Source organism: Pundamilia nyererei, unplaced genomic scaffold (genome assembly GCF_000239375.1).
Source record: "Pundamilia nyererei isolate P.nyererei 1_Seehausen unplaced genomic scaffold, PunNye1.0 scaffold00189, whole genome shotgun sequence".
NCBI lineage: Eukaryota > Metazoa > Chordata > Actinopteri > Cichliformes > Cichlidae > Pundamilia > Pundamilia nyererei.
In genome coordinates, this window is record NW_005187590.1 from 278,576 (window position 1) to 306,253 (window position 27,678).

The 27,678-nt window shown below is 40.0% G+C and overlaps 1 protein-coding gene across 3 annotated transcripts in view; it reads right to left on the reverse strand.

Moving 5' to 3' along the window:
* Positions 1-2,830: 2,830 nt before the first annotated feature.
* Positions 2,831-27,678, reverse strand: part of ttbk1a (tau tubulin kinase 1a) — a 58,655-nt gene continuing 33,807 nt past the window's right edge. For 2 of the 3 annotated variants that reach the window (XM_005747104.1, XM_005747103.1), the window contains exons 14-16: positions 26,527-26,708; positions 4,296-5,704; positions 2,831-4,190 (exon numbers count right to left, since the gene is read on the reverse strand). In XM_005747104.1, the coding sequence (XP_005747161.1) occupies positions 3,779-4,190; positions 4,296-5,704; positions 26,527-26,708 (2,003 nt within the window). In that variant the 3' untranslated portion in view covers positions 2,831-3,778. Of the gene's footprint in view, positions 4,191-4,295; positions 5,705-17,337; positions 17,815-26,526; positions 26,709-27,678 lie in introns of those variants that run through there. The other variant, XM_005747105.2, reaches the window with a different exon arrangement.

Consider the following 27,678-nt stretch of genomic DNA (forward strand, 5'->3'; position numbering starts at 1 on the left):
GACACAAGACAGACGGCAGTTATCAGCGCCCAAGTAGACATCGTGAACGCTTGCTGGCCATCCAGTGAAACTGTTGGGAAGACAACGTTGGAGAAACATGAACATTTTATTTGTACTGTATAATCTGCAGATTCTGACAGAAATCTGCAACTATCCTTTGAAGCACCGCTCCTCTCTAAAACAGCAATAAGGATCATTATTAGGCCATATGTAAATAAGAAAATAACTTTATAACTTAACGCAAAATTGGGAAACGTAAGGTCCGAAACAAGTCTTAAGGGCTATCAGTCAAACAATACTGTTTGGTCTGGGTCTAAACAGAGCGCGTTGTGTGTGACGTCTTCTTTTGCGCATGCGGGCCACTTTGAGGGTTCACGCCAGAGCGAGTTGGCTGTCACATTTTATTTGTAGTGTGAACAAGCAGACAAAAACATCGGATTTGATCAAAAAATCGGAATTGAGCATTAAGACCTGCAGTGTGAACGTAGCCATTGTCTCTCAGAAACAGTTCATAAGTATGGCGTTATTTTTGTGCCACTATACTGATATCAGCTGATGTTCTTTCTGGCGCAAAGTGGGCGATAAACAAATCGCCACTCTGCGTTTCTCCGCCACTGCATCGTTTGAGTTTTGAACAAAATGCATTCTGGGATATAGCATTTCGTCATTGCGAGCTGATTGGAGACCAAAACAGCCAATGAGATCAAGTCTCTGATTGGTTGGTTTTGTGGCACAAATATAACGGTGTACAGAAAGAAAAGGTCATACCGTCTTACCTGAAGTTCAGTTCACCTGATACTCGAAGCAGCGGCTGCCTGGGGTCTCTCCTCCTCCTGCCTCCCCTTTCCCTCATCCACCTGCTGGCCTCTGTGGAAGCTCCGCCATAGCCACCACCAAACAACTGAGTTACTTTTACACATCGGCCAGCATCTGGCCAATCCACCACCTTTCATTGTTTATACCGTTACAAAAACAATTAAAAAAAACCCAAAACAAACAAACAAAAAAAAAACATCGCCCCATAAAAACGAAAAATCACCATCGCTGTTGTGCCAAAAAGTGATTTCCAATGTTTCTGTGTATTTTTTATGTGTAATATCTTTACGTAATGTTGGTAAATAGACTTCGGTGAACAGGGTTTACAAAGGGGTTATATATAGAATTAAAAATTATCTTTTTCTCAAGTATCTTTATAACTCTGTGTTATTGTACTTACATTATAGCCAATCCGGTCCTTTATCCCCACTTAAAATATTTTTACTGAACTATTGTAATATTTGCTGCCATTTCTGCTGTGCTCTTGGCCAACTTACTCTTAAAAAAGATTGTTTTAATATTAATGAGATTTTTTAATTTTTTTTTGCATAAATAAAGGTTATATAAAAGTCACGGCCAAAAACTGATTTTTTTGGCCGGCTTCTACTTTGTTACACGAATGTTGTTTGTGGCTCAAGATGACTTTGTGTCATCCATGAGGGATGCATTTGACATATGTTTCACATATTATACCCCAACGAGTTACTTATAGCAGTTTAAATATGAGCAATCCGTTTTTGGTAAATACCGGAAATCAGTTTTTGGCAGAAAATCTCTTTTTGGCACAACACCTGGCCAGTCCAGCTATGGTCGTGCCATCAGTTAACCCATCCCATCAGTCAGCAAGCCAACCCCTGGGCTACAGTGTTCCTCTTGTGAAAGCAAATATATTTGGCACAACAAAGTATTCAGACCATTATTATGCTTGTGGCAACTGCTGGACAAGACAAAACAAAAAAAAGATTCCTGACTAATACTGTCAGGGCCTACAGCTTTGCCTTGGTGTAGTCACTTGGTCAGTTGTCTCCTCACTTGGTCAGCCATCACAGTGAAGGGGAAACTTGAGAGGAAGGTGGGGGGTTCTGGGTACCCAAGCTCTGTGTGGAGGAGGGTTGAGGAGGTGTTAATATTGGCACTGTGTGAGGAGAGGCAACATGGGGGTCCACTACTGAACCTGTTGAAAAACAGCCGCTTGTCTGTGACTGTAAACTGATGGGAGATCAACATGCACGGCCAGCAGCCACTGGTCTGCTTTCACTGCTCTGAGATTAGTCATTAGCCGCGACTGGTTGTGGAGAGCTAAGGAAGACAGGATAAAAGACATGCTGTGGAAGAGATAACAAAGGAGTTTCCCCTTGCTAACCACCTTGGGCAACATATGTGATGTAGAGGAAATGTGTGGAAAAGTATAGTTTTAGTATATCAGCAAGGAAAACTTTAACGATGATGGAGACTCTAACCATTTCCAGTCTAATAAAAGATGCATGTTGAGCAGGTGCAGGTTGAGCAGCACTTTTAGATTTGCATCTTATAGAATATCTGAATGTAATACACTTAACTGTTTTGCCAAAATAATATCAGTTGAATTAAATGGCTTGACCATGATAAGTTTTCATTCATATTTGAATTCTCCCTTCAGGTATCAACAGTTAACTATGTCACATGATGATCAAGCCATTTAATGCAGCTGATATTTTTCTTACTAATCTTTTAATACACTTTTTTTTCAGAGGTCCTCACAGGAAGCATCAATATGCTTTAGTATGATGCTATTCAATTAAACAGTATTTCAAATGAGCTCAACCTTAAACTCTGCAAAAATAACATTAATCCACTTAACACAGATGGGGAACATTTTTCTGCAGATGAACTACTTTTACTTTTGATAATTTATGCAAAAATCATCTCTGTTTGCCTTTCTGTTAAAGTCATTGCACGCCACTGTGATGGATATATGTCAGTTCTGAATGTTAGTTACAGATACCAGGGAGAAAAGAATGACAAGACCCTCTGCCACATGATCAAAACTTTACTTCACGCCTCAGTCCCAGAGATTCCATATACACAGTCCAGACTTGTATTGCCAACAGAATTAAAGCAGGTATAACATCTTCTCATGCTTAACCCTGTTTTTCTCATGCATAAAAACCAGGCATAATGCCAACAAATTGGAACCAAAGATTAAAGACTTCATTTACATTTTGCTTGCCAAGATAAAAATAAAGATGTCTTTATGGGAAATGATTCGATTATGTACAATTCAAAGCATAAACAAACTAAAACACCAATATATAATAGAATGATTAAAGCATGGCCATTATCACACCATAAGGAGTAGGCAAGCATTTGAGCGATATATGTTCACGTTCAGCTCTTCACTTTATCCGCAGTCATAATGAATATAGATTAGGAGTCTCACATTATCACAGTAAGGGTATTCAAACAAGTCCAATTTAATCTTTTTTTTTCTTTAGCCAATAGGCAAGGGGTACAGATTTTTGTACATGTTGTGTTTCCTCTACAGATTCAATGTTTCTCTGATATACTTTACCATGCAATGTGAACCAAATAGGATATTGTCAGTTCAAGAGTAATATACCCATGGAAAGCCAGGAGTAGTGTATTAGGTGTATCAGGTGAAAGTGTCTGAAACTGGACTTGTTGGAATAAGGATTCTCAGCTTCAGACAGCAGTTTCATTAGGGACTAACCAGGGAGCAGCAGACGTATCCATAGCACCATGGCAGTAATGCTCCTGTATGACAATAAGATAAATGGAAGCCCAGGTAGTCAGTTCAATAAGCTGTCCTTGGAAAAAAAATATGTATGTATGTATATAGTAAATGAACTGAAAGAAGTCAATGTGGCATCACAGTCTAATATGGAATAAGGTGAAAACCTTTGAGGCATAGCTGGTCCAAAGACTGATTATTCACAAATACTTGGAGATAAGCGTCTTTGTATTATCTAGCAAGGGCCACCTTCTCTCTAGAATTTGCTTTCCCCTTAGCTGTACTAGCTGTTTTTGGCCTGGTCCTAGCGGGCATGGTGGTAGAAGAGGACTGAGTGGTGGCTTCTTGCGAGGCGCTGCGTCGCATGGTGGTTGTAGTCCTGGGTGGCAGCATGGGGACAGTTGGGGCTCGTACCGAGAGGGGCTGCCTAGATGAACATACTCTCTGAGGGGAGGGACTGTCAGTCCTACAGTGGGATGAGCTAAGGCTGCGTCTGGTTCCAAACAAGACTCGTAGGGGCATTCGAGGGCTGCCAGATGGAGCAGGGACAGTTGAGGGACGGGGACATGTTAAGGAGGACCCAGGAGAAATAGGCCTAAATTTTGGGGGGGTAACTAGAGTGCTTAGTCCAATTTTCTGATTCCTGTGAAGAGAACATAAAAATGTGAAAAATTATTTTACTTTAAAAATATGTATCAAACTGCTTAAATTGTTGTGCGTACACTATAAGAAAGAAACTAAATCATACCCATTATTTAAGCGAGGAGTAGGAGCAGCACTACCAAGCCCGCCTGAAGACCGCTTTATGGGGGTAACTGGCCTGGGGATCTTGCTCCTGCACTCTTTGAAGCCTTGCTCTTCAGTTGTTTTAAGACGAGAGCTCCACCTGGACTCATCTGATGTATGCGTGTCTTCCTCTGAGCCTGCAGTGGACAGGGTTTCTGACGGTCTTCGACGCTCATCGTCCCCCGAAGACAGCGATGATGATGTACCAGAAAGCATTCTCCTCCTCATCCAGCGAGTGTGTTGCTTCTGGACTAGCAGGTGGGCCAAATCCAGCTGCCTGGCGCGATGCTGAAGCCGGACCCGAGCCGAGAGAGATAAGGACTGCTCTGAGCCTGAATCCTCCTCCATAGAAATGAGCACTGGAATTCGGCTTCGGATTCTGGGCTTGATGGCAGAGAGTACTTTTGATTCTGCTGTCTGAAGTTTGGCAGGGTCTTCACTTGGTGGTGGTTGTTTTGTAAGTTCCTGTGACCGATCTTTATGTATGTTAGTTGGTGACATTGCTTCTGGAACAGGCTCCAAAGACTGGGCCAGCTCAGTAGATGGACCATTCTCAGTTTTGGGGTATTTGTCTATTTGAGTTTGGTCTTCCACTGAGTCCTTTGGATACTCTTCTATCATTGGTGCTCCCTCCACCTTCTTATGGGTGTCAGCATCTATATCGGATTTATTCATGATGGGAAAGACTTCCCGGTCACCCTCCTTGGAAGACATAACATTGAGGTGTGATGTCTCGGCAATATGAATGAAAGTACGCTCAACTTTGGTGAAGGGGGGTGAACCAGGAGCAATGGGTGTGGAAGGCCTCAGGTCTGATCTGAGAGCTGGGGACAAACGGCCAGTCTCTGAAGGTTCAGGCTGTATTGCATCCCCAACTAGAAGGCGGTCATTACGGGATGTTAGAGCACATGGTGTAGCCAACTCACCATCCAGAACGTGATCGCCGCCAGAAGGAGACTTGCGAGTGTCTCCTGGGGAGAATAGAACAAGGGTTTTGGATGCATCCTCTAGGTCTGGGTCTGCATCAGCAGCGGAGGCATGCTCCTTCTGGCCCCTCTGGTCCTCAGCCATCAGTGTTGAAGGCGCAGCATCCTGGCTACGTTCAGTACTCTTCTGACTCACCTCACTGTTGGACTCACTCTTTGTAACGTCGTCATCCTTTGGCCCTGGGGTTTCTGGAACTTCTTCGTCTGGTGTGGCAAAACTCCGCCGCTGAGGCAAAGTACCAGTCAGCATGACAGTTAGAAAGTCAGCCCTCTTGGCCTGCAGCTGAGGAAGGATGTGAAAATGCTCTTTCTCATCACTCTGGCCTTTTGTCCGATAGTCTGGAGAGGGAGGCGACAAACCACTCTGCTCTGAAGGCGATAACACCTAGAAGCAATGCAATAACATTTTGTATTACCGATGAGTCAACTCAAAGACTTCACCCAGCTCTGTACAGAAATGTCATAAAAGGCCTTTACTAGTGAAACATTTTTAGCAGTTTTAACAATGCATGAGCACAATGTCAAGCACTCATTAGAAGCTTATTTAATATTAACATACGTAGCCTTTAAAACAATATCAGGGTGGAATGGGAGAACAGTCACAATAAGTGTCTCAGCCTATAAATGAGAAAAAAGAAAATCTGATGGCAAAAACTTCCGGTGTGATGACACTAAAAACTCGTTCATTGACGATTTTTCTAGAATTAAATACACAAATGAGTGGGGAAGGAATTACAGGAGGACAGAGTCCGTCTCTAAAGTAGCGCGCATGAAGCCAGCCTCAAGCTGCGCAGACGAGGCTTTAACACGGTGACACCAGCAGCGGCGTTGGAGGAAGACGCTGCAGTATTTCGCCTGCTCAAGATACTACGATGGCAATGGGTGGCCCGCCCCCAGCAACAGAACTGACCCTCGACAGCGCAGAGAGTAAAAGAAAGGCAGAGGGAGTTTCAAAGACGTGAAGATAATTGATATAGATGATATAAGGCCATTCTTATATCACGTGTGACGTCACAGTCTCTTCAACTCATTAGAACAGAGGAGCGGCACCAGCAGCAGGAGTAAAGATGTTGGACAGTTAGGATGGAGGCAGTTTTACAGCTTGCCAAACAGGCAAAAATTAACCAGAAGCAATTCTAAAAAGATGAGTTTTCAGTTGTTTTTTTAAAAGCCACTACAGTCCACAGTTTTTAGGCTCAGAGGGAGACAGTTCCACAGTCTAGGGGCCACAGTGGCAAAAGCTCTGTCACCCTTAGTTCTCATCTTAGTGTGATGCATAGCAAGTAAGCCCTGATCAGATGATCTCGGTGACCTGCTAGGGACATAGGGCTATAGAAGATCAGGAATGTAAGCTGGTGCCAGTCCATGCAAAGCTCTAAAAGTCAAAACCAGGATCTTAAAATGGACTCTAAATTCAATAGGAAGCCAGTGTAAATGACATAGCAACAATGTCGCATGTGAATATTTAGAGGAATTGGTCAGAAGCCTAGCTGCAGCGTTTTGCACAATCTGCAGATGTTCCACATGTGCAGACACATAAACAGTGAGTTACAATAGTGTATATTGTAGATCAATACAATAGATGTATACAACTGGGTGGCTGTAGCTCAGGAGGTAGAGCAGGTCACCTACTGATCAGAAGGTCGGTGGTTCGATCCCTGGCTCCTCCAGTTTGCATGTCAAGTATCCTTGGGCAAGATACTAACCCCAACTTGCTCTCTGATGCATCGGAGTATGAATGTGTGAATGTTGTTAGAAAGCACTAAGTGTAGATAAAGTGCTTGTGAGAATTTGGGTGAATGAGGCATGTTGTATAGAGTGCTTTGAGTACTCCGTGAGAGTAGAAAAGCGCTATAATCAGTCCATTTACAAGCAATGTGTCATAAGCCAGTGGCTAGAAGTAAAATAAATGGAAACTTGACAGACAGGGGTTTCAACCTTAAATGGCACAGCTGGCTCTGACATTTCATTGCAGGGCCACTTTAGTGTTCAAGTAGTACAAAAAACCGAATAAACAAACAAACTAGAAAACACCCAAAAATGTAGTGGGGGGTTTTTTTTGGTTTGTTTTTTTCAATTTCAAATATTGTATAACAAAATAAAACTGCAAATGTGAACACAATTTTTTTCTCACTCTTAACTAACTGAAGCATTTCATTGAACTACCAAATAAACAAATTACTATTCTCTTTCTGCCCAGACACAAGTGCACACATTAGTTTTTGACTGCTAGTGAAAACTGTTTTCTTTACAAATAACTCTCTCAAATAACACAGCCAATCCCTCAACATGTTTCTACTCTCTGCTCATGTTACCTTCATATTAAATAAGTTTTTGCTTTTAAAATAACTTATTTTAACATTGCACTCAACAACGGACAAATCCTCCCTAACAAAAAACACAACTTCAAGGGCCAAATTGTGTAGTCCAAGTATGGGTTGGTGTTTGAGGACCCTGCTCCAGAGCAACACGTCAGGGGTGCTGTTTAAGCCCCTCCCTATTGACATTATTTATTGAGCCTCTGGCCCAATATATAACAAAGCGATGAGTTGAAAGGGGTTAGCAGTGGAAGAACAAAGTGTAGGTCTCTTCGTAGATGATGTAATAATATACCTCTAAAACCCAGATCATACATTCTTAAAGCTCTGGACTATTCTAGAAGAGTTTGGAGGAAAATGTAATATTTCTAAGACTCAAATATTGTGCATAAACTACAAACCCATTGAATTTATCAGACATAAATACAAACTTAAATGGGATTCAGAAAATTAAAAATATTAGGAATCTAACTAAACACATTATATGAGACCATTTACAGTAGGATTACGAAAGGATTTAACAAAATGGACACCCTTAGTTATGGATCTCAATTCAAGAATAGAGGTAATACCCAGATTGTTGTATTTATTCCTTTCACTACCAATTCATATCCCTGATGCTCAATTTGCCAAATGGAACAAACAAATGAGTAGATTTATTTAGAAGGGGTAAAAACCGAGGGTAAAACTGAAAACTCTCCAACTAGAAAAGAGAAGAGGACTGACTATTCCAAGAGAGTATTATCAGATAGCCCAGCTGACATGCACTGGAAACATATTGAGCTCAATGATGGAGTGAGTTGCCCTCAGACAAAATGTACACACATTTCAGTGACCAAAATCCCATTGTTGCAACAACATTAAAGGTCTGGTGGGATCTGGTAATCAAATACAAAATCGAAGGAGATTGTAAAATGCTGATTTGGCCCTCACATTCTCCAGAATTCAGAACTGGTCAACTGGATAACACATTCACGAAATGGAGAGACAGTGAAATCACAGCAGTATGTACGGTAACAGACGGGAAAGTGTTTAAGTCCTTCAAAAAGAAGAGTTTGAGCTGAATAATTCTGACTTATTTAGGTATCTTCATTTGAGACACTGAGAGCAGAAACTCTGTCTCTCAAGAGGGCATTGAGCTAATAGAAATGGTTACTGTGGAAGAAGAAGTTACCGTCAAAGGTTGTGTCAAAAAATGTAAAAATGCTTCCAAAAATGTAACAGAAATTATTCATTGTGGATAACACAAAAATGGGAATCAGAACTGAAGATTAACCTTTCAGGGGATAAGCTGCCTGTTACAACACACTTCTACTTGCTGTGGACAATGGAGAGAATCTGGCTGGAAAAATTTGACAAGATTTTTTTTAATCACACCTCACGTCACAAGTAAACAGTTGTGAATCCCACAGCAATGGTGGAGACTGCAGTCATATCAGTGCGAATCACTAACATTTTTTGGAAATGTGAAAAGGTTCAACTTTTCTGGGAATTGTCAAAATACCTGAGGATATCTTAAGTTATAAAATACCTAATGATCTACAGATTTTGTACTTAGGCCTACTACCCGCAGAAGTAATTCACGGTGAGGACCTTTACCTGTTTAAACTGATGCCTGTACAAACATTATTACAAGAAACTGGCTTTAAAGTGATCCTTTGCGATTGAAACAATGGCGAGACGTCATGGAGTCACGGATCGCCCCGTGCGTCAATGCGTTATCGTGGTTAGCTCGTTAACACTGTGCAGCCCCACGTTAACTCGCTAACGGAGATTTGCCGCGTTAATGTGGTAATGGCGTTAACGTCATTTTAACGAGATTAACACTGACAGGTGATGTCTTTTTCAGGGAAGGCTTTACATATTACAGCAACACAATGTTAAGCTAAACAGTGCATCTATTACAACAGCTTTGTAGTAGAAGAGGCCAGCTGTTTAACTGATCTGCATGCAGTCCACGCCTTTCACCACCTAAAAACATTGGGATCATCACAAAACAAAAAAAAATACAAGGGGAAGCTAAAAGCTTGTAATGGGCTCTCCCTAAGAAGCAAAGACAGCATAAACTGGTACATTTTTCCCAAAACCCATTTTAATGTCATTTTGGTTGAACACAAGCTTTTCAAGATTGTCTAGATTACATAAATTGATATAAAAGGCACAAAAATGCATTGCAGAGTTCATCCTTAGATAGCACACAGTTTGATATTCAGGTGATTTTTCAAGTGTTTCCCTCGTTCAATCTTTAACATACAGCTTGGACATACATACTGAACCCCGGTTATTATCATGCTTATTAGAGGTTAAATGAAAATTGATTTCTCTTAATTGCTTTCTACATTTCTATATATATCTGTACAGGGTTATTTTTTGGATTTACAAAAGTTTAAAATACATGCTTTACCTGTAAATTATACAAGCAATGCTGTACAATCATATAGTGATAGAAAAAAATGCTTACATATATTGTACATGTGAAAGACACTCACGGATCATCACACTGAACAAATATTGTGAGCATTCAGTCATCTTTTCCTTATCTACAATCTGCTGAGACTACAAAACTGATGAAGGAGCATTCAGGTACAATTTAATATTCTTTTTTTTGCTCTGTTGCTGCTATAGTCAAATTAAAGATGGGTGCCTTGAAGCATAGTTCAGAGCAAAAACTAGAAGCAAAGGGTTACGTGTAAGCCTAGCTCCATCAAAACAGGAAAAGTTTCTGTCTCCTACAACAACAAAACTGTCCTAATTCAAATGCTGACTTAAATTAATTAGTTAATTAATTTTAGTAGCAATAGTTTATAGTATTCTATTGCATACTTTTTTCCCTCTGATCACTAGGTGGGAAAAAGCATATTTCACCAACCAGTTGGTGAATGTTTGCTGGCTATTACCAGCTGAAATTGGTCACAAAGAGCACCAATTTCTGCACCAAAAAACTCAGATTGCTGCAGTTACCCATAGTTTGCATGGAATATGCAGATTTGTCTTCAAACTCTTGCTAGCTAGCTACCAAGCAGTAGAACAGTTGCAGTGAAATTGGAAAAAGTGCAAAGCAAACGAAAAACTTAAACTGTTCAACTTCAAAGGAAAAGTTGTGGTTAAAAGTCCCAACTTTTAATTCAAAGCCAAACAGTTACTGTTTCGTGTTTGGTTGGAATTTCACAGTTTCACTAGCACTGAGCAAGCAGTTAACAAAATCCTCCCTTCCTTGCCAACTACGGCCAACTGCAACAGTCTGCTAGTGTCCAAGGCAATTGCACGATTGATTATCTTCAACTGGCAACAGCAAGCAATCTCCTGCAGCTACACACCAGCGTCATTTAGAATATAGATTTTTTCTAAACTATTAAGGTAGTTAGGAGACACATGCACGAACTTGTCTTGCAGTATCCCCGTGCTTCTAGCTTTTGTACCAAGCTAGGCTAATTGTATCAACAAATCTATGAAAGTGGCATAGTGCTGAAATATACCAACTGGACAGCAGTATATACCTCTCTCTATGTATATTCACATTTTTTTTGTTAGTCCTTAAAGAATATCAGGAAGACATTAAATATGCAAACGTATGTATGTATATCTGGAAGGACATATCTCTTTATTTATTTTATAATTTTTTGTGAATCATGCCATATTTTCTATGGTAGACCTTAACAGTTTTAATATGTTTTACTCAATCAACTAATTGCTTTACAACTGCTGTAATTTTATGTAATGAAACAGTTATTCTTCCAGTTAATTATAACTTTAAAAATGTGGAGTTTTCAAAATAAAAAACTATAAACCTCATAATATACATATATGGTTAATCGCAGGTTGTTCCTCCACTAACTGGAGAACACCTAAAATATATTTTCACATAATCACTCAAAAACACTCAAATCAAAAAGACTTGATCCGTGAGTATCTCGTGTAGATGTGAATTATTTACAGAACAATCCCAGACTTCTTTTAGTCAGAGCTGTATACATAATTACTGTACAGTGCTGTTTTTTACAGTTGGCAATGCATGTTGTTCAGATAGCAGATCTCATGCAAAGAATGGACACAGTTGGCAAACAGTTTTGGTACAAGATGACACCTGTTGCAGATCACTCTTTTAGACTTGAGGTGTTTTTAGTAGAATAAGCACACTGACATATTTCTACTCCCTGTTTGTAACCAAATGTAGCATTACCTTAATGGTGATACAGGATTGTACTAGTGACAATCCTGTGTGGTAGTTGAATCATTTTGCTTGCATGCAAAATAAAGTTCAAAGTTAGCAGCTAGTCCCCTTCATACATTCTCAAAGTGTTTATGTTGTAATGCTATGGTAATATAAAATATACAGGGTGTCCTGAACTCAGTGTGAAGCAGCATGAAAACAAACTCAGTCTTACCATCAGGCTGGATCTGAATAACTGTCGGCACAGAGATAATGCCTCAAATAGAAGCTAAATAAAAGCGCAAGTGGTGCGTATTTAGTTAATGTAGCCCTTTGTAGCCCTGACATTGCCCGAGCATGTCTTTCATTGCACAACATGGCCATCTTATCTAATGTTCTGTATATTTAAGACTAAAAAGAAAATTGTTCTTTAACAGCAGCATACAACAGACTATATTATATGAGCCATGACATGAATAAAGTGGAGGGTTTCAGAAGGAAAGATATATATACTGTATGTCTTTCCTCCTGAAACCCTCCATGTTTTTTCACATTGGCTCATGTGGTTGGTCAGTTAGCTTCTTAGGGTACCCCAAATAGGGTTTAAAATTCTTAGGACCCTAAACCGTTTTAATTTAGAACTCAAAAACCTTCTTGGATGAAAGGTGAAATATCTTCATGAAACTTTAAGACTTCCACTTGCTTTCTTTCCAAGCTCTTTAGACTACCATGACCCAGATGACTGAAAACCTACACAGACACATTGAGAAGACCAATATTTCTTCCGGTAAAAGCCAGCAGATATCTGGATAACTGATATTTGTGATGGTTAAAAAGCAAATAAAAAGTTACATTATTGTCAGATAAAAGCTGATGATAGTAACCATCACAGACTTATTGCTTGCAGACCTGGCTGAAACTGAATGCTACTCAAACTATAAACAGAAAACAAATAAAAATATTTTGAAATATTCTATTTCAAAGATCTTTTCCAATGCTCACGAATTCTTTTGTTTATAGAGATAAGAGTTTTTCCAACAAGTTCTCCAAAATGAAAAACCATTTACTTTGTTCGTATTCTCTCTTTTTATCTCTGGTTATCTTTCCAGCGTTGAACCATTTCAATTTCCCAACAAAAAGCACCTCTTCGTCAATCATACCTGGCACTGACACCCTGGCATTGACCTTATAATGTAACTGAAATGTTACGTTTCATCATGTTTGTTTAGAAGATAAAGTGGACCTTTGCATTTTTAAAAAGAAAAATCCCTTATTCTGCTCTACTGGATCTATTATGTGATATTAGGTGCAAAAAATCAAAAAAGCGCAGCTGGCCTGCAGACAGTCTTTTATGCTTCAAGCTTGGGTCCTCTACCAGAGGCCTGGGAACTTGAGGGTCCTGCACAGTATCTTTGCTGTTCCTAGGACTGCACTTTTCAAGACAGAGATCTCTGATTCCGTTCCTGGGATCTGAACCACTCACCCAGTTTAGGGGTAAATGCCCTAAGCACTCCAGTTACCACAGGACCACATTTCCTCTTGCTCCTCTCTTAGCCACTGATATTTCTCACTTTGACTTGGTAAAGTTACATTTATCACTATGACCTTCTTCCTCTGCGTGTCCACTACTATGTCCGGATGGTTAGCCATAAGCAGTTTGGCCGTCTGTATCTGGAAGTCCCACAGGATCTTAGACTGGTCATTATACCCCTAGTTACGATATTCCACGTATGCCCTGCCTGCTAGCATTTTCCACTCTGCTGCAATGTGCCTGATTGCCTCAGGGGCATCCCTACACAGCCTGCACCTGAGATCTTGCCTAGTGTTGTAGACCTCAGCCTCTATCGATCTTAGAGCTTGTTCCTGCACTGCCATGATTAGTGCCTATGCTCAGTCCAGCTTTGTCCAGCCATTGGATTTCTCAGTTGTGACCATCTTCCTGATGTACTCCTTGGTCTCCTTTCTTCTGCTTATAGTACAGTCTTGGTGGGCTGGACTTCTGGTGAAACCCTCAATGTATGGTTATGGCTTATTATCCCAGCAGGGTATTTTACAACTGGCAGAGTGGTGGTATTGATTGCTTGGATCTTGTTCTTCTCATTCAGCTTCTCTTAATCTCTGCAGGTATTTGGTGCCTGCAGCTTTCCTGGGGCCTCTTCGTGGTTCCTATTTGCAGGTGGGATTGCAAGGTACTTGCACCTATCCTCAATGTCTGCAATGCTGCCTGCCGTGTGAATGTTAGACAGAAAGCACTTAGAAATAGCAAGGAAAAAATTGCTTGTGTGAATGGGTGAATGAGGCAAGTTGTGTAAAGCGCATTGAGTGCACAGATAGAGTAGAAAAGCGCTATATAAGAACCAGTCCATTCACCATATACTCTTTCTCTCTTTGCTACCATTCGACTATGACATTCTGATGTTGGCGTGGATCAGCGAATCAAGGTCTAATTCACTCCTGGCATGTGGCTTGATGCCATCCATGTACAGGATTTGGCTGACATTGCTCGATTCTTTAGTAGGTATGCGAAGCCAGTCTTGTTAATTGTCTGGCTGATTTCATACCTATGCAGAATAACAGTGGGACAGAGCACCTCCTTGGTAAATACCACACTTAATAGTGGCTTGTGTAATTGGATTGAAGTTGTCCTCTAGTGTTGTTTGCCACATCCCCATTGAATTCCTGATAAAGGCTCTTAGGGTCCTGTTGACCTTATACATTTCTCGGCTTCCAGGATCCATGTGTCAGGTATTGTCATAGGCGGTGCACAGGTTGGTCAGTCTGGTCTTAAGTGACTTGAGTGGCTGCTCTATCAAGCAGAAGCTGGTGTTCTGCACCAGTGGTGTTTCTTCCAATTTCTTTCTGGGCCTCGCTCATATACTGAGCCATGTGCCTGTCCATCTTAGCTGCTATGATACCTGACAAGAGTTTCCGTAAGGCAGGTTATTGGTCGGTAGTTGGACGTACTTGGGCATCAGGACTGTCTGGCTAGCCATTCTGGGTATGTCTCATCCATAAACAGCAACTTAATTTGTGTTGCCAGGCGCTTGTGGCATGCAATTAGCTTCTTCAGCCAGTAAGTGTCAGGGCCGAGTACTGTCCAGCTCTTTGTGCCTGAGACTCTTTCTTGGATATCTGCGACTGTGATAGTTACTGGAAATTGTTCAAGGTTGCTGTGGCCTGCTCTTAGAACCACTAACGACTAAGGATTGTTATTATTTGTTGCATTCGTCTCCCATCTGATCTTCCTGTTTTGCTGTGTCTCCAGACTTGGTGGGGCTGCTCCCATATTGTTCCCCTGTCGCTAAGAGTATACCTTGGATGGTTCAGTAGAGAACATCCAGTTTATTCTCAGGGTTCTATCTCTCTGGTATACCCCTTCAGGCAGTTTGCCAAGTAACCTGTTGGTGTGCAAGTGTTGGTGTGATATCTATCTATGTGTCTATTTACATTAGTACTTCCAACAGAAACCCAACATACAATACATAAAATGTCGTTTTGAATATATTTTAAACTAACAATAAATATAACAGGATTGACTGCATCCTCTGGAAGACCTGGATTTAACTCAAACTCAAGCAAGTTTACAAATTTAAATGTAGAATTTAAAACATTTAAGAATTTGAATGAATCTGTTTGAATGAATTCAAAAGGATCATGATGTTATGAAAAATAGATGTTAAAATATTTCAGTAATGGGCTCACTGACTGGCACTGTTGTGAATGCCCCAAACTCATTCAAAGCACACAAATGCAAATAGCAATGCTGGATGCATTCCATGGAAACCTGCTACCTCAGTGAGTGTGCTTAAATTATAATAAACAGAAAAAGAAAAATGATAAAAGAAAATCACAGATATGTTGTGTAAAACAAGATTCTGTACAACTAACGTGCACGATTCTTTTGATGGAATAATACATCCAAGCACATTCTGTTTAGCTCAATTTGTCAGCATTTGTGTGCTTGAATGGATCCCGATCACCTAAAAATATGTATCAAAGGAGAGTCAAACAAGAGCTCCAGCAAACACTTCACAAACTGACATGTACTTTTAAATGTTCCAAATGTAAGTTCACTTCTTTTACAGTCTTCTGATACTAATGAGAATTCATTAGAAAAAAGTGCAAAAGTTAAATTTAAAAATGTCATAAAACAGGCTTTAACTTTGTTAGGTCCTATCTGGCAGCCTTCTTCAGCCCTATACATTTTCCAGTTAAGAGGTGGCCCTTAATCTCAAAGAAAACAGTTCAGAAAATTATTTCTTTCAAATAAACTTTTTAGCGTATTAAAACTATAAATAAGACTATAAACTATAAATAATAAATCCATTCAAGAAAAAAAACAACCTTTTTTTGGTCTTTTTCATGATTTTTGCTTGTTTTGAAAAGGAATCTTTTTATTTTCTTAGGTAGAATATTGTCTTTATTGTAAATTTGTTTACTATGTAGTGGTAGTTGTTAATTTGTAATATAAATTAATGTAAATAAAAAGTGATTTTATACATTTGTAAATTTGTTATTGGTGTTAATTCATTTATGACATGCCAGTGTGTGTTGGTTTCTTTTACTAATTAGTTTCAATTTATTTAGTAACTATTATTTTTTGTGAAATATTTGTCTTTTAGGGACACCGTACTTCTTGGTGTCAGGTGTAGGTGTAATTAGAGGTTAATGCTGAATTCCTTTTCACACCTCGAGAAAGACTTTTATCACATACCCCTCTCTCTTCACACACAGAGTTTAATGAAGCAGAAGCAGAGTGAGATGTTTATATCACTGGTTGAGTAATGGCGAAGATTTGTGAAGTCTTGGTGCAAAACCTTGGTGGGATAACCTGCAATTGTTGATAATCACACTTTCGTTTTAGCAGAAAAGAATTGAAATAAATAAATGCACAGATATTGTAAAGCTTAACAGTCTGTTTGCAGCCCCACTCTGTTTCACGCTCCTCTTCTTCATAGAAGCAAGAAGGATGTATTCAGTTTCACATTATTCACATGAGTCTGCCAGATCTGTGGCATGTGCAACATCAGGTTTGTAGAAGCTTGTTAGAGTTTATTGCATGGAAAATATTCCCCATCTTGAGCATTTTTCTTCTTTTCTTCTGTTCCTCTTCTTACAATTGATAGAGCTACGTGACTGTGAATGTGTGTGTGATACTAAGTGTTTACCAGCTTAGCAGTGCTGCTGTCTGCCAGTAATATGGCTTGTTTTGTTTCATGACCATGCCTGGCTCTTAGTGTGCTGTTTTTATCACGTCTGATTTATCTATGTGTACATTCATTAGAATATTTGTATATGCAGAGCTGGCCAGAAATATCTAATGAACCAAATACAAAGGCAAAGCTGTGTTTTATTTTGGTATTAATAAGTATATTCCTTGTTTTGACACAAGTCAAATGTCTTCCCAGCTCACCAGTGATGCTTCGTAATTTAAGGGCCTTTTGAAGCATTCTACACATTTTATTTAGGGCCAATGAAATTTAAAGATTTATGGATAAATACTAATAAAATAATTAGTATTTTAATAGTTGGTGCTCTTAATCAGAGCAAATGCACCAGAGATGATCTTGACTGTGGAACACAAATGGTGGAACAAAAGGAAGTGAGAGGCCAAACTGCACCGGGCCCCAAGTTGGTGTGACCAACCCTGCATACAGTATGTGTGTATTGTGTATGTGCCTACTTAACACATGTGTTAATTTAATATGTGTTTGAGTCCATCTCTCAGCTGTTGTTCTTGTTCATGAGCTTAGCTAACACGTGCTGCAGCTGTGCCCTCGACATATTCAGAACAGAGTGTCTGCTCCGTGGGCTGCCAGGGGTCGGCAGAGTGCCAGCATGCCGCCGGCGGGTTGAAGTTGCAGTGGCGTTGACGTGTGCTGGGCTGCTCTCAGCTGAGCGGCTCCTCTGGATAAAGTTCCCTCCTCCATGAGGATACTGCTCTGTCTCAAGGGTGGAGGAAGAAAAGACATAGGAGGCCAGCCTCCTCAGTTGGTTGGGCCGTGGTTGGTGCCTGTCCTCCTCCAACTGCAAACAGATCAACCAGAAAGAGGGAAGTGAGGTTAAAAAAGTTTAAATTAATTATTTATTTTAAAAAAACAACAAGCAAACAATAAATTTCAGATTTTCTTACAGCTACAACCCAACATTGGTTTGACTTCCTGCCCTTTTCTCCTACCCCTCCATGACGTTAGACAGGTTAGACAGGAGAAAGCTGATTGATGCTCACTTCTGTCAAAAGCCCTCAGCTTAAATGTTGTGAGAAAAGGTGCTTGGGGAGAGAAGCTGGTGGAGTGCTGGTGTAAACCTGGCACTCTAAAGTTACAGTTATCAGAAACTATTTAGAAGCTATTAGAAACTTAACTGGACATTTACACCAATTGACTAGCTTTTTGGATCAGACTAGCATCCTGGATTAGACTGGGAAAATGACGATGAAGACACTTTCCCCGACAAAGCACTTAAAAGGACACAAAGGCACCAGCACAAGCGCTGCACATACTGTATCTCACTAGTCTGGTCAGTTTGAGCTTTTGTTTTCTGAATGAAAAATTACCATTGGAGGTACAAAAAGAAACAGGGAACACAAAAAAGAGATGAGTCATCAAGCACACAAAACACAAACACACAATGGAGGGATAAAGGGAGGAAATATGTTTGAACAGAAGAAAAAGGAAGAGGAAGAACAGAAATTCAGTGAGAGAACAGAGGTAAAGGACTATTCCTAAACTGTGCTTACCCCGAAACATCACTTTATTTCTTCTTGTGTTGTCCCAATGGCACCCTCGCTCTTTTCTTTGTCTCCTCAGATGAGTCAAACTTGACATACTGTGTACTTTTAAAGCGATAGGTTGGGGGCAAAGGCGTCAGTAGTTATGTGGGAGCGGGAAAAAGAATTGACGCAGAAAAGACAATGGCAGTCCTCGATGGTTGGCAGCAGACAAGCTTGCTCTGAGTCTAGAGATGACAATCGTCGCGAAAACAAAGGAAAGTCAAAGAAGAGCTCACTAAAAAGCGCTAAAATTAATTTTTGCATACGAATTTTCCACTGACACGGGCTTAAAAGGTATCCTGTTTCACTGCAGATAAAGTGAAATTTCAGTGATGATGTTGCACGTCCAGCCTGTAAACAGCAGCCACCAAGTATGGAGGACCAAACCTGACCTATTTGTAAATAAATAATGGACAACTCAAATGGTCACAAAATTGTAATTCAACTAAAAAAATCAAACGTAGATTTAAATTAATAGAAAATCACATCCATGAAGAAAATCCTGCTAAGGAAAATGAAAATGATGTGAAAATACAAAGTGAGCTTAATGTGAAATTCAGTGATTCCACATTAGTTTTCCACATAACCGGCTCTTCATACGCAGAATTCAGTTCAGTTTTATCTCTAAGGAGAACCAAGCAATTGTTGTGCTCACCTCCCCACCGCCCAACCCCATCCCCCCACCTCTTCCTCTAGTTCTATAGTGCCATTTCCATAGAAATTATTCTTGAGAAATTCCCAAGCACACAAAAACAAACACACACACACAACTAAGAATCCTGTGTCATGAAAAGTTCTTGGTTTTCAGAGAATGAACCCATTAGATGATACCATGACATTTCTTCTAGCCCCATTCTCAAGACAAATGTACTAAAATGTATTTAATCTATTTATTTATTAAAATGAAGTTTCATTTCTTTTTGGTCCCTAGTTTGGTCCTCCATAACAAAGTGCTGTTTGTTTTTATGTTTTTATTTGTTTACTTTGACTTGGTCAAAACTTAGCATATATAAACTTAGCATAAAAAATAAGGAAATTTTTGTTTGCTCAAGTATTGCTTTATTGTAACAGCGCTTCCTGGCAATGAATATTATTCTGTTAGATAGCATTGGTTAAGCAGCAGAGTTTAGTATTTGGGTTGCACCCATAGAAAACTAGCCAAATCCCCTCTGCCAATGCCAAACAGCTTATTCTGTTATTGAGTCGTGTTTGGTGCTGTTTTATTGTATTGGGTGATTAAGGCTACGTCCACACGTACACGGGTATTTTTGAAAACTGAGATTTTCCGTTTTCGTTTTAAAAAATAATCCCGTCCACACGTAAACGCAGAAATGAAGGAAAATGCTGCTAGGAACATGCCAAAGCAACAGGTGGCGATATATTCCTAACCGTGTAGAAATGTTGGCCAATCAGAAGTCTAGAAGCCTCGGTGGGAAATAGTAAACAAGGATGGGGCATAGAAGCAGAACCGAGTCGTATGTGTGGACGGACAGTAACTGTGTGTATATGTAAGCATTTAAACACTGCAGAGAGTAGAATTAACAGTAACAGTATTGTAGAAATTCATTTCACCGAAACAATAACGTGGCGCACAGGTTGACGTCAAAAAAGGCGCACACCTTTGATGCTGCGTTTTCTCAGTTTTTCTCGTCCACACGTAAATGCAAAAACGGAGTTTTCAAAAATATCCACCCTGGCTGGAGTTTTTAAAAATCTCCGTTTTCAGTGACCACGCCGTTTACGTGTGGACGAATTCATTTAACAAACAGGGGCCTCAGCAGCATGCGGAAGAACCATACATAGCCACAACAGCATGGCACCACCTCTTCCTCATGCCGGTCACCAGCTTGGTTGTGGGATGGTATCCAATTCTTCAACCATCATTTGTTGCAAGTAAGCCAGTGTGGTTGTGTTGGTCATTCTGGCACAAACAGCACACCTAAGCATCAAGGTCAGCACTGCAGGTAGGCCATTCAATCCTCTCCACTCCCAAATTCAAGAAGAAGTCTCTGATAAACCCTGCACTGTAGGGACGAGGTGGACTGTGGAGACATGGGTTTGCTACTGGAATCTCATCTCAATAACACCCACCCACACCATCACATTGCCTCAAGCAAAAACTGTTACCCTATGGGTACAGTCATGGCAGGCCTCCTGGTTGACCTATGGGACTGAAGATTGGCTGTGTGCAGTTTGTTCCGGTATAGAACATATAGAAGACAGCCTACAGTTTGTAAGTGCTGACGGGGTAAGAAAACCGTATTCTTGTGGTATCATCTTCTTGGGACACATATTTTGCAGCCTGTCTCTGACGTCCCTTGATATATGAAACTTGCTCTTTCACTTGGAGATGCCAATAAGCCTCACTCCAAAAAGTGGTTGGTTTTGTGGAACACCAGCTTGAAGTTGCCTTATGACATGTGACCTGATCCAAGTAAATCAAACATGGCATGGTAGAGACAGCTGACAGCTTCACAGAGACAGCTGGTAGAAACCAATGACCGCTGCGGACCACTAGGTCCATGCTCACAGACACTGCTAATCAGGCACCAGATTCTTAGTTACTGGGGTACCAGAACCTCAAAACAAGAGTCAATAGCAGAATAAGCTCTTTGGAAGAGACAATTTAGCAAGTTTTTCATGGGTGTACCCAACATACTTAGCTCTGCTAAGCCCGAATTTCATTTTCCTCACGCACTTGGCACCATTTAAAGGGGAAATAAACAGGTAGAGGATTGATTACCAAGAAGCAGTATGATAAAGAAATACTAGAACAAACTCACATTTCCTTACTTTTTGTGCCAAGTTTATAATCATAATGTCGTTGGGATCTTAGGTTTCCATACACTCGTCATGTGCACGAATGTCATGGCAATTTTCTGCTTTTAAAAACATGAAATTCTTAGTAAGAAAAATGAAGAAAATTTAGACTTTTCATTCAAATTTCAAATTTCATGCTGGGTTAAGCAAATAGGACAAGCTGTACCACTAAAATAAAAATATCAGTACCATTTGTATAAGAAGGTATTTTGATATTAAAAGGGTATTTGAGAAGGTATTGTATAGGCTAATCTAATTATAATTGAGAAAATAGTCTTATAATCAAATCAATCTGAGGCTAAACAGTAACACATGACAGCCAGTCCTGTTTGGGTATCACCAGGAAATGTCGCACAAAAAGATATCAAAGAGATTCAATCGTGTGTCATAGTCAGGGGTTAAAGTGGGTTGTGTTTTCTGTTTTATAAGTTGTTGTTTTTTTGGGGGGGGGCACTCAAACGACTACAGGTGTCCATAAGTTGTGGTTGCTGTACTTTAGCATCTAGCTAGCACTACAAAAGAACATAAAGGGGAACAACATTTTTTAAGTGGCAGGTAATTTCAAATATGGCGCGTCTATCAGCTCAACAAAGATTAGCAAACACACAAATTGTTTGTGTGCAGTTTGATGCACAACATGTTGCTAGCTAAAGGTCCAGCTGGAGGCCGCATTTGTAGGCCGATTATATCACAGCCAGGCGACGAAGGCTGATCCCAATTCGAAGGCTGCTCCAAATGCAGCCGACAAATGCGTCCTTCATTTCCCCAGATATGAAGGATGGGTTGGGTGTATCCTTCATGTCCCAAACTATCCCAGAATTTATAGCGCTACTAAGTTTTAATATTACTCTTTCTAGGTCCCAAAATCAACTTTTAAGATATTTTCAGGCAAGAATGTAGCTGTGTAAACTTCAAATATCTGCAAAAGTGCTCTGACATTTTCGGAGATGCCTGTTACCCACCAGCTCGATAACTGACTGGGAGGTCAAGACTCACTAGAGCCAGCAAGAACACTGGACTCCTGGCACATTGTTTTCAGACCCCTGCGGTCTTTCGCTACTCAGGTTAAACATGATATATAAGTCACTTAGACAACTTAAAAATGTTATTGTAAGGCTTTTCTATTTGTTTCTGAGTAAATTGGTTTGACTGAGATTTAAGTTTTCACACAGCTGAATAAACGTCAAACAGAAAACTGCTTAAACAGAAGTGTGAGATGGCTGAGAATTTACTCCAACGTCCTGTTATACTTTAGATAACAAGGAGAAGATGGCTGAGTTTATTAAACTTCACCGAGACAGCTGGTGACGCAAATCTGAAGGCTAAACCATCCCATTTCACAGCCTCGCACTTCCAGCCTTATTGGTCTTCGAAGGACCCGGGCCTGCGTAGACCGCAAGGGCCGGGTCCTTCGAAGGATGCAGCTTAGGAATTGGGAAACAGCTATTGGGTCTGTACATTATGTTTTTTCATGTTTTTTCATATTGGACAACAATCTGCAAATTTAATTAAAATTTAATAAATTATCATCTTGTCTTTATTTTTAGTTAGCACAAACCTTAAACACTTCAAGCTGTAAGATAATGATAGTTATATCAGAGCAGATGCTGCTGGTGCAATAACCTGTACGCTTTACGTCCAATGGATGCATGATCTGATTAGTCGACTAATCGCAAAAATAATCGGTGACTAGTCGACTATCAAAATAATCGTTTGTGGCAGCCCTAACTATTAGTGCAGAGAATGTAAGTTAGCCAGGACCACTCGTGAAACAGCTTCTTACAACTGGTTGAATTCAAGTGTATAAATCTGCAAAGAGCAGTTCAGCAGATCACAGTCTCTTCATTAAGAAAATCTATTGGAGCTCTCAACAGAAATTATTGTGAGCTGTGCTTCTTTTCCCCACACTGAACCATCAAAACTGATTTTAGGGTTCCCCCACCCACTGAATCCCACTGTAACCCCTGACTGTACTCATTTCCTGAGTACAAAGAAAGAAAATAGAGCTTGTCTTTTTCTCTGCTCATGTTCTACATAAATAATTCAACCTGACTAAATTATTTGAATTCAAATTCAGACTGAAATAAAGTCTTTATTCCCTGATATAATTTTATTATTACATTAATACATTAATATAGCACAAGGTTCAGTTAGCTTTGCACAGTTGTCCTTCAAAGAGCTACTTTTTACTTCCTTACTTGGAGTACATTTCAGAGCCTGTACTTTTTCACTTTTACTTGAGTAAAGAATTTGAATCACTACTTCAAGTATCTGTACTTCTACTTAAGTACAGAATGTCTGTACTTTTGCCACCTCTGCAGGACACTCACACGACAAAGAAAGGCCTACATTGCCCATCAACAAAACAGTGAAGCAACGGGCTGCAATCAGCTATCAGCACACGCGGCTACAATTAGTGGCTTCTTAGCTAACTATTTTGGACTCAATCTATGAGACATTACAGTGAGCAGAGTGCAACATAAAAATGATCAGACTTTTGAAAAACTTCTCTAACATGACAAAATATATTTTGATTGTGCTTTACATTTGGAAAAGCCTTTTTTGTTTCACAATTTTGTCTTTTTTTCCCTACACCAAACACGCAAAAATGAAATAATAATATTCAACATACTCAACCATTGCAACAACATTCATCTACATTACAGCTTTCATTCACAAATCTATTGCATTTCACCATGAAGAAAGCACAAGAAAGATGTGTTTTCTTTTTATCACCCTATAACCAGACAAGAACACCATTATTGGTTGCTTCTGCAAAACACACTTTTCAAACTTTATGTCACAAAGCCAGAATTCAGAGATTAGGAAAAGAGCTTGATCATGAAAAATAAACAATCAATTGAAATAATGATAGGGTTACACAACTAAACATAAAGATTAGGCTATCATAACAGTAAATGCCACCCACACAACACTACAACAACCTTCACACCTTTACTTCCTCCAGTGGGGAATTTTGTCACTGGATGTACAGCTTCAGCTGAAAATGTATTCAATGAGTATTCAATGAGATCAATCTCTGGAAAATCGGCCATTTTTATTCTGGAGTAAATTTCCATCTGTCTACATTCCCCAATCACAATATCACCAGACGTGAGTGTGTGTTTGTGTGAAAAGACATCAATCTGTCTCAAGGACTAGAAAGAGACAAGTCTCACAGCTACACAGTTAAATCTGTGTTTCACGAGTCATAGGCAGTTGTAAAAAACAAACCATCAGTAATATTCTGGGTCAGAATGAAGCTGATTGTGGCAACAGTAATTAGATATCTGAAACAGAGTTAGTTAAACAAACTGCAGTTTGTTTAACCGTAGTTACTTTACCGTAGTTTACCAATGAACAACAATGCAAAAAGGCAAAGAATGACAGACTCCCAATGGAAGTCAGTCTCATAGATTGCGCACAAAATATGGACAAATCTACTGTGACTTTACACAACTCTGCATTTTGAATTTTTGATGTTAGAATTTCAGCTGCTGTCACAAGTGGCCATGTTTGGATAAGATGGCAAATTTTTCAGTTAGCAGCTAATGCTAACAAGGTTGATTTGCCTAGTACAGGTGCACCTCACAGGCAGATACTACATACTAGAACTTCACTCAACAAAACTGAGAAAACAACACTCAAAGAAAGGTGGTGGTTTTGAGACTATAATATGATTATTAAACAGAATTTAGCCTACAGAAAAAAAGAGAGAGTATTTCAAATCTTGGCATTCGGTGGGAAGAAATGAACTAAGGCACTTGGTATAGACATCCCCTGTCTTTAAAGCATTTTAAAACGTAGCTGTCTTAATTTGACTCACTCTGTAGCTAAATCCTATCAAAATTACTATTGTTTTGATTTCCCAGGTCTGGTGATTTTTTAGATTTTTTCTGTACCAAGCAATGTATTTTCAGCATTGCTTACAAGTATTTAATTTTAAAAATTGGCTAATTAAAATTTGCTAAAAAAACAATTAGCTATCTAGCCTAAAGACAAGCTGTGAGCAAGCTATCGGAGTTCAGCTTTACTTTAAGGTCAGCATTTAACCTGCCAGAGGATCTTTTGGATGCTGGTAATTGAACAGAACAACTACTGTACATGTGACTGGTGCTCAAGACAGAGCTGCCTCGAATCTGAAAACAAACTCAGGTGTCTGGTGTCTGTTCCCCTCTTATCACCGTGGTCTTCTTAGGACAAGTCCAGCATGACCCGAAATATTTTGCTCATTATCCAAAAAGTACGTGGACTGTCTGATTCTCTGCAATCTATAGACAGATTCCTGCATTATTGTTCTATTGCACTTGAAGTCTGTAGCAGTCCCATGATTACGATATGAAGGATATAGAGAAGAAGAAGGAAAGCACATATTCCTCGTCTTGATTACTTGTTGTTTGATTAGGCATTTCTTAATTTAACTAGTCTGTTTGTGTGTTAACTTTAGATCATATTTTAGTAAGGTGAACACTGATTGAATTAACTAATTGTGATAAAAAAAAAATATATATATATACTCATCAGTATATGAATAAAGGTTTTGAGATAAGTTTGAAGAAGGTGGATGGATTGATGGATGGATGGACAGATGGACATAGAGATGGATGGGACAGCTGGATGTTCCAAAAATGGTCTGCCTCAACATGCTCTTTCATGTCTACAAACAGAAAATATTAGTGTCCAATTTCTAAATTCAAGTTTCTTGCTTAATTTATCCAGCAGTTTGTGTTTCTCAGCACCACCACAGTCTGACTTAGTGGCCATTGAATGCCTAAGGGCACCTTTACACTTGTAACAAGTGTTTCCATTCCAACACGTGTTTTTTTCCTGCACAACCAACTTATAAATTGGCACCATTTTAAAGACTCTTAAAGTAAATTGTAAATCATCATCACTGATAAAGAGGGAAGAATATAAATTTGCAAAACCTCTGATCATGCTGGATTTGTCTTTTAAGTTGTATGTTGGCAGGCAGATAAATGAGCCGGAGCGTGCACTATGCCTCGATATGTCAGTGTCTGAGCAGTCAGAATCACATACTGACATCAAAGAATAAACCTCTTTTGCAGTCGTCAAGCCCGCTCATTTGTCCGCAAACATGCCATCAAAGAACTAAACTTGTGTTATTGGCTGGCTGGGTCTCTTACCGGTCTCTGAGGTCCAGTGGGCTCAGACTCTCTCCGGCGAGGACGTCCTGATGGCAGAGAATGACAGGGCGACTGTGCTGGGCTACCACCACTTTTCCTTGATGCCTCCTCCTCTGTTAGCGTTAGCATCCCCCGGCTGCTCTCCCGCGTGTGAGTCTTTGGACGAACTACTGGCTCCGCTCCTGCAAAGGAAACCAACGACAATTCTGCAGTCAAAACCTCCTTGTGTTTACTTTATGGTAAATGGTAAATGGTCTGTATTTGTGTAGCGCTTTAGTTGGTCCTAAGGACCCCAAAGCGCTTAACACTATACACAATCATCCACCCAGTCACACACTGGTGATGGCAAGCTACAGTGTAGCCACAGCCGCCCTGGGGCGCACTGACAGAGGCGAGGCTGCCGGACAGTGGCGCCACCGGGCCCTCTGACCACCACCAGTAGGCAACGGGTGAAGTGTCTTGCCCAAGGACACAACGACCGAGACTGTCGGAGCCGGGGCTCGAACCAGCAACCTTCCGATTACAAGACGAACGCCCAACTCCCTGTTAGTCACTAACAGGCTGCCACAGTCACTTGCAGTTTGCAAGATGCCAACTTGTCTGCAAACATTCACTGAACCATTGAGCGGTAGTGAAAAAGTGTGATGCAAACCAGAAACAGAGAACATTCAATTTCAAAGTAAAAGTTGTGCCTTAAGTTTAAAACGTTTGCTTTGAAGGCAAATGGTCTCAGTTTCTAGTTTGCTTTTATATAATTATGCTTTAATGTATTTTTAAAAAATGAGTTAAAACATCTAGGTATTTAATTTAACTTGAGATTATTGTGCAACCACTGCAAAACTGTCCAGTGTCTTTAAAAAAAGATAACATTAGCGAGCAGTTGAGCAATTTAAGGGTAGCCAGTTAGTCGTAACTTTGTTACAGCGAATGATTCTTCGAGTTATTAATAATAATAATGGATTGCATTTATATAGCGCTTTTTTGGGACCCCTCAAAGTGCTTGGCCCTGGAAGAAGACGAGCAGGCCAACGAGGAAGAGGAGTTTAAATGAGATTAGGAAGACGAGCAGGCCAACGAGGAAGAGGAGTTCAAATGAGAGGAGGAAGAGAAGCAGGCCAACGAGGAAGAGGAGTTCAAATGAGAGGAGGAAGA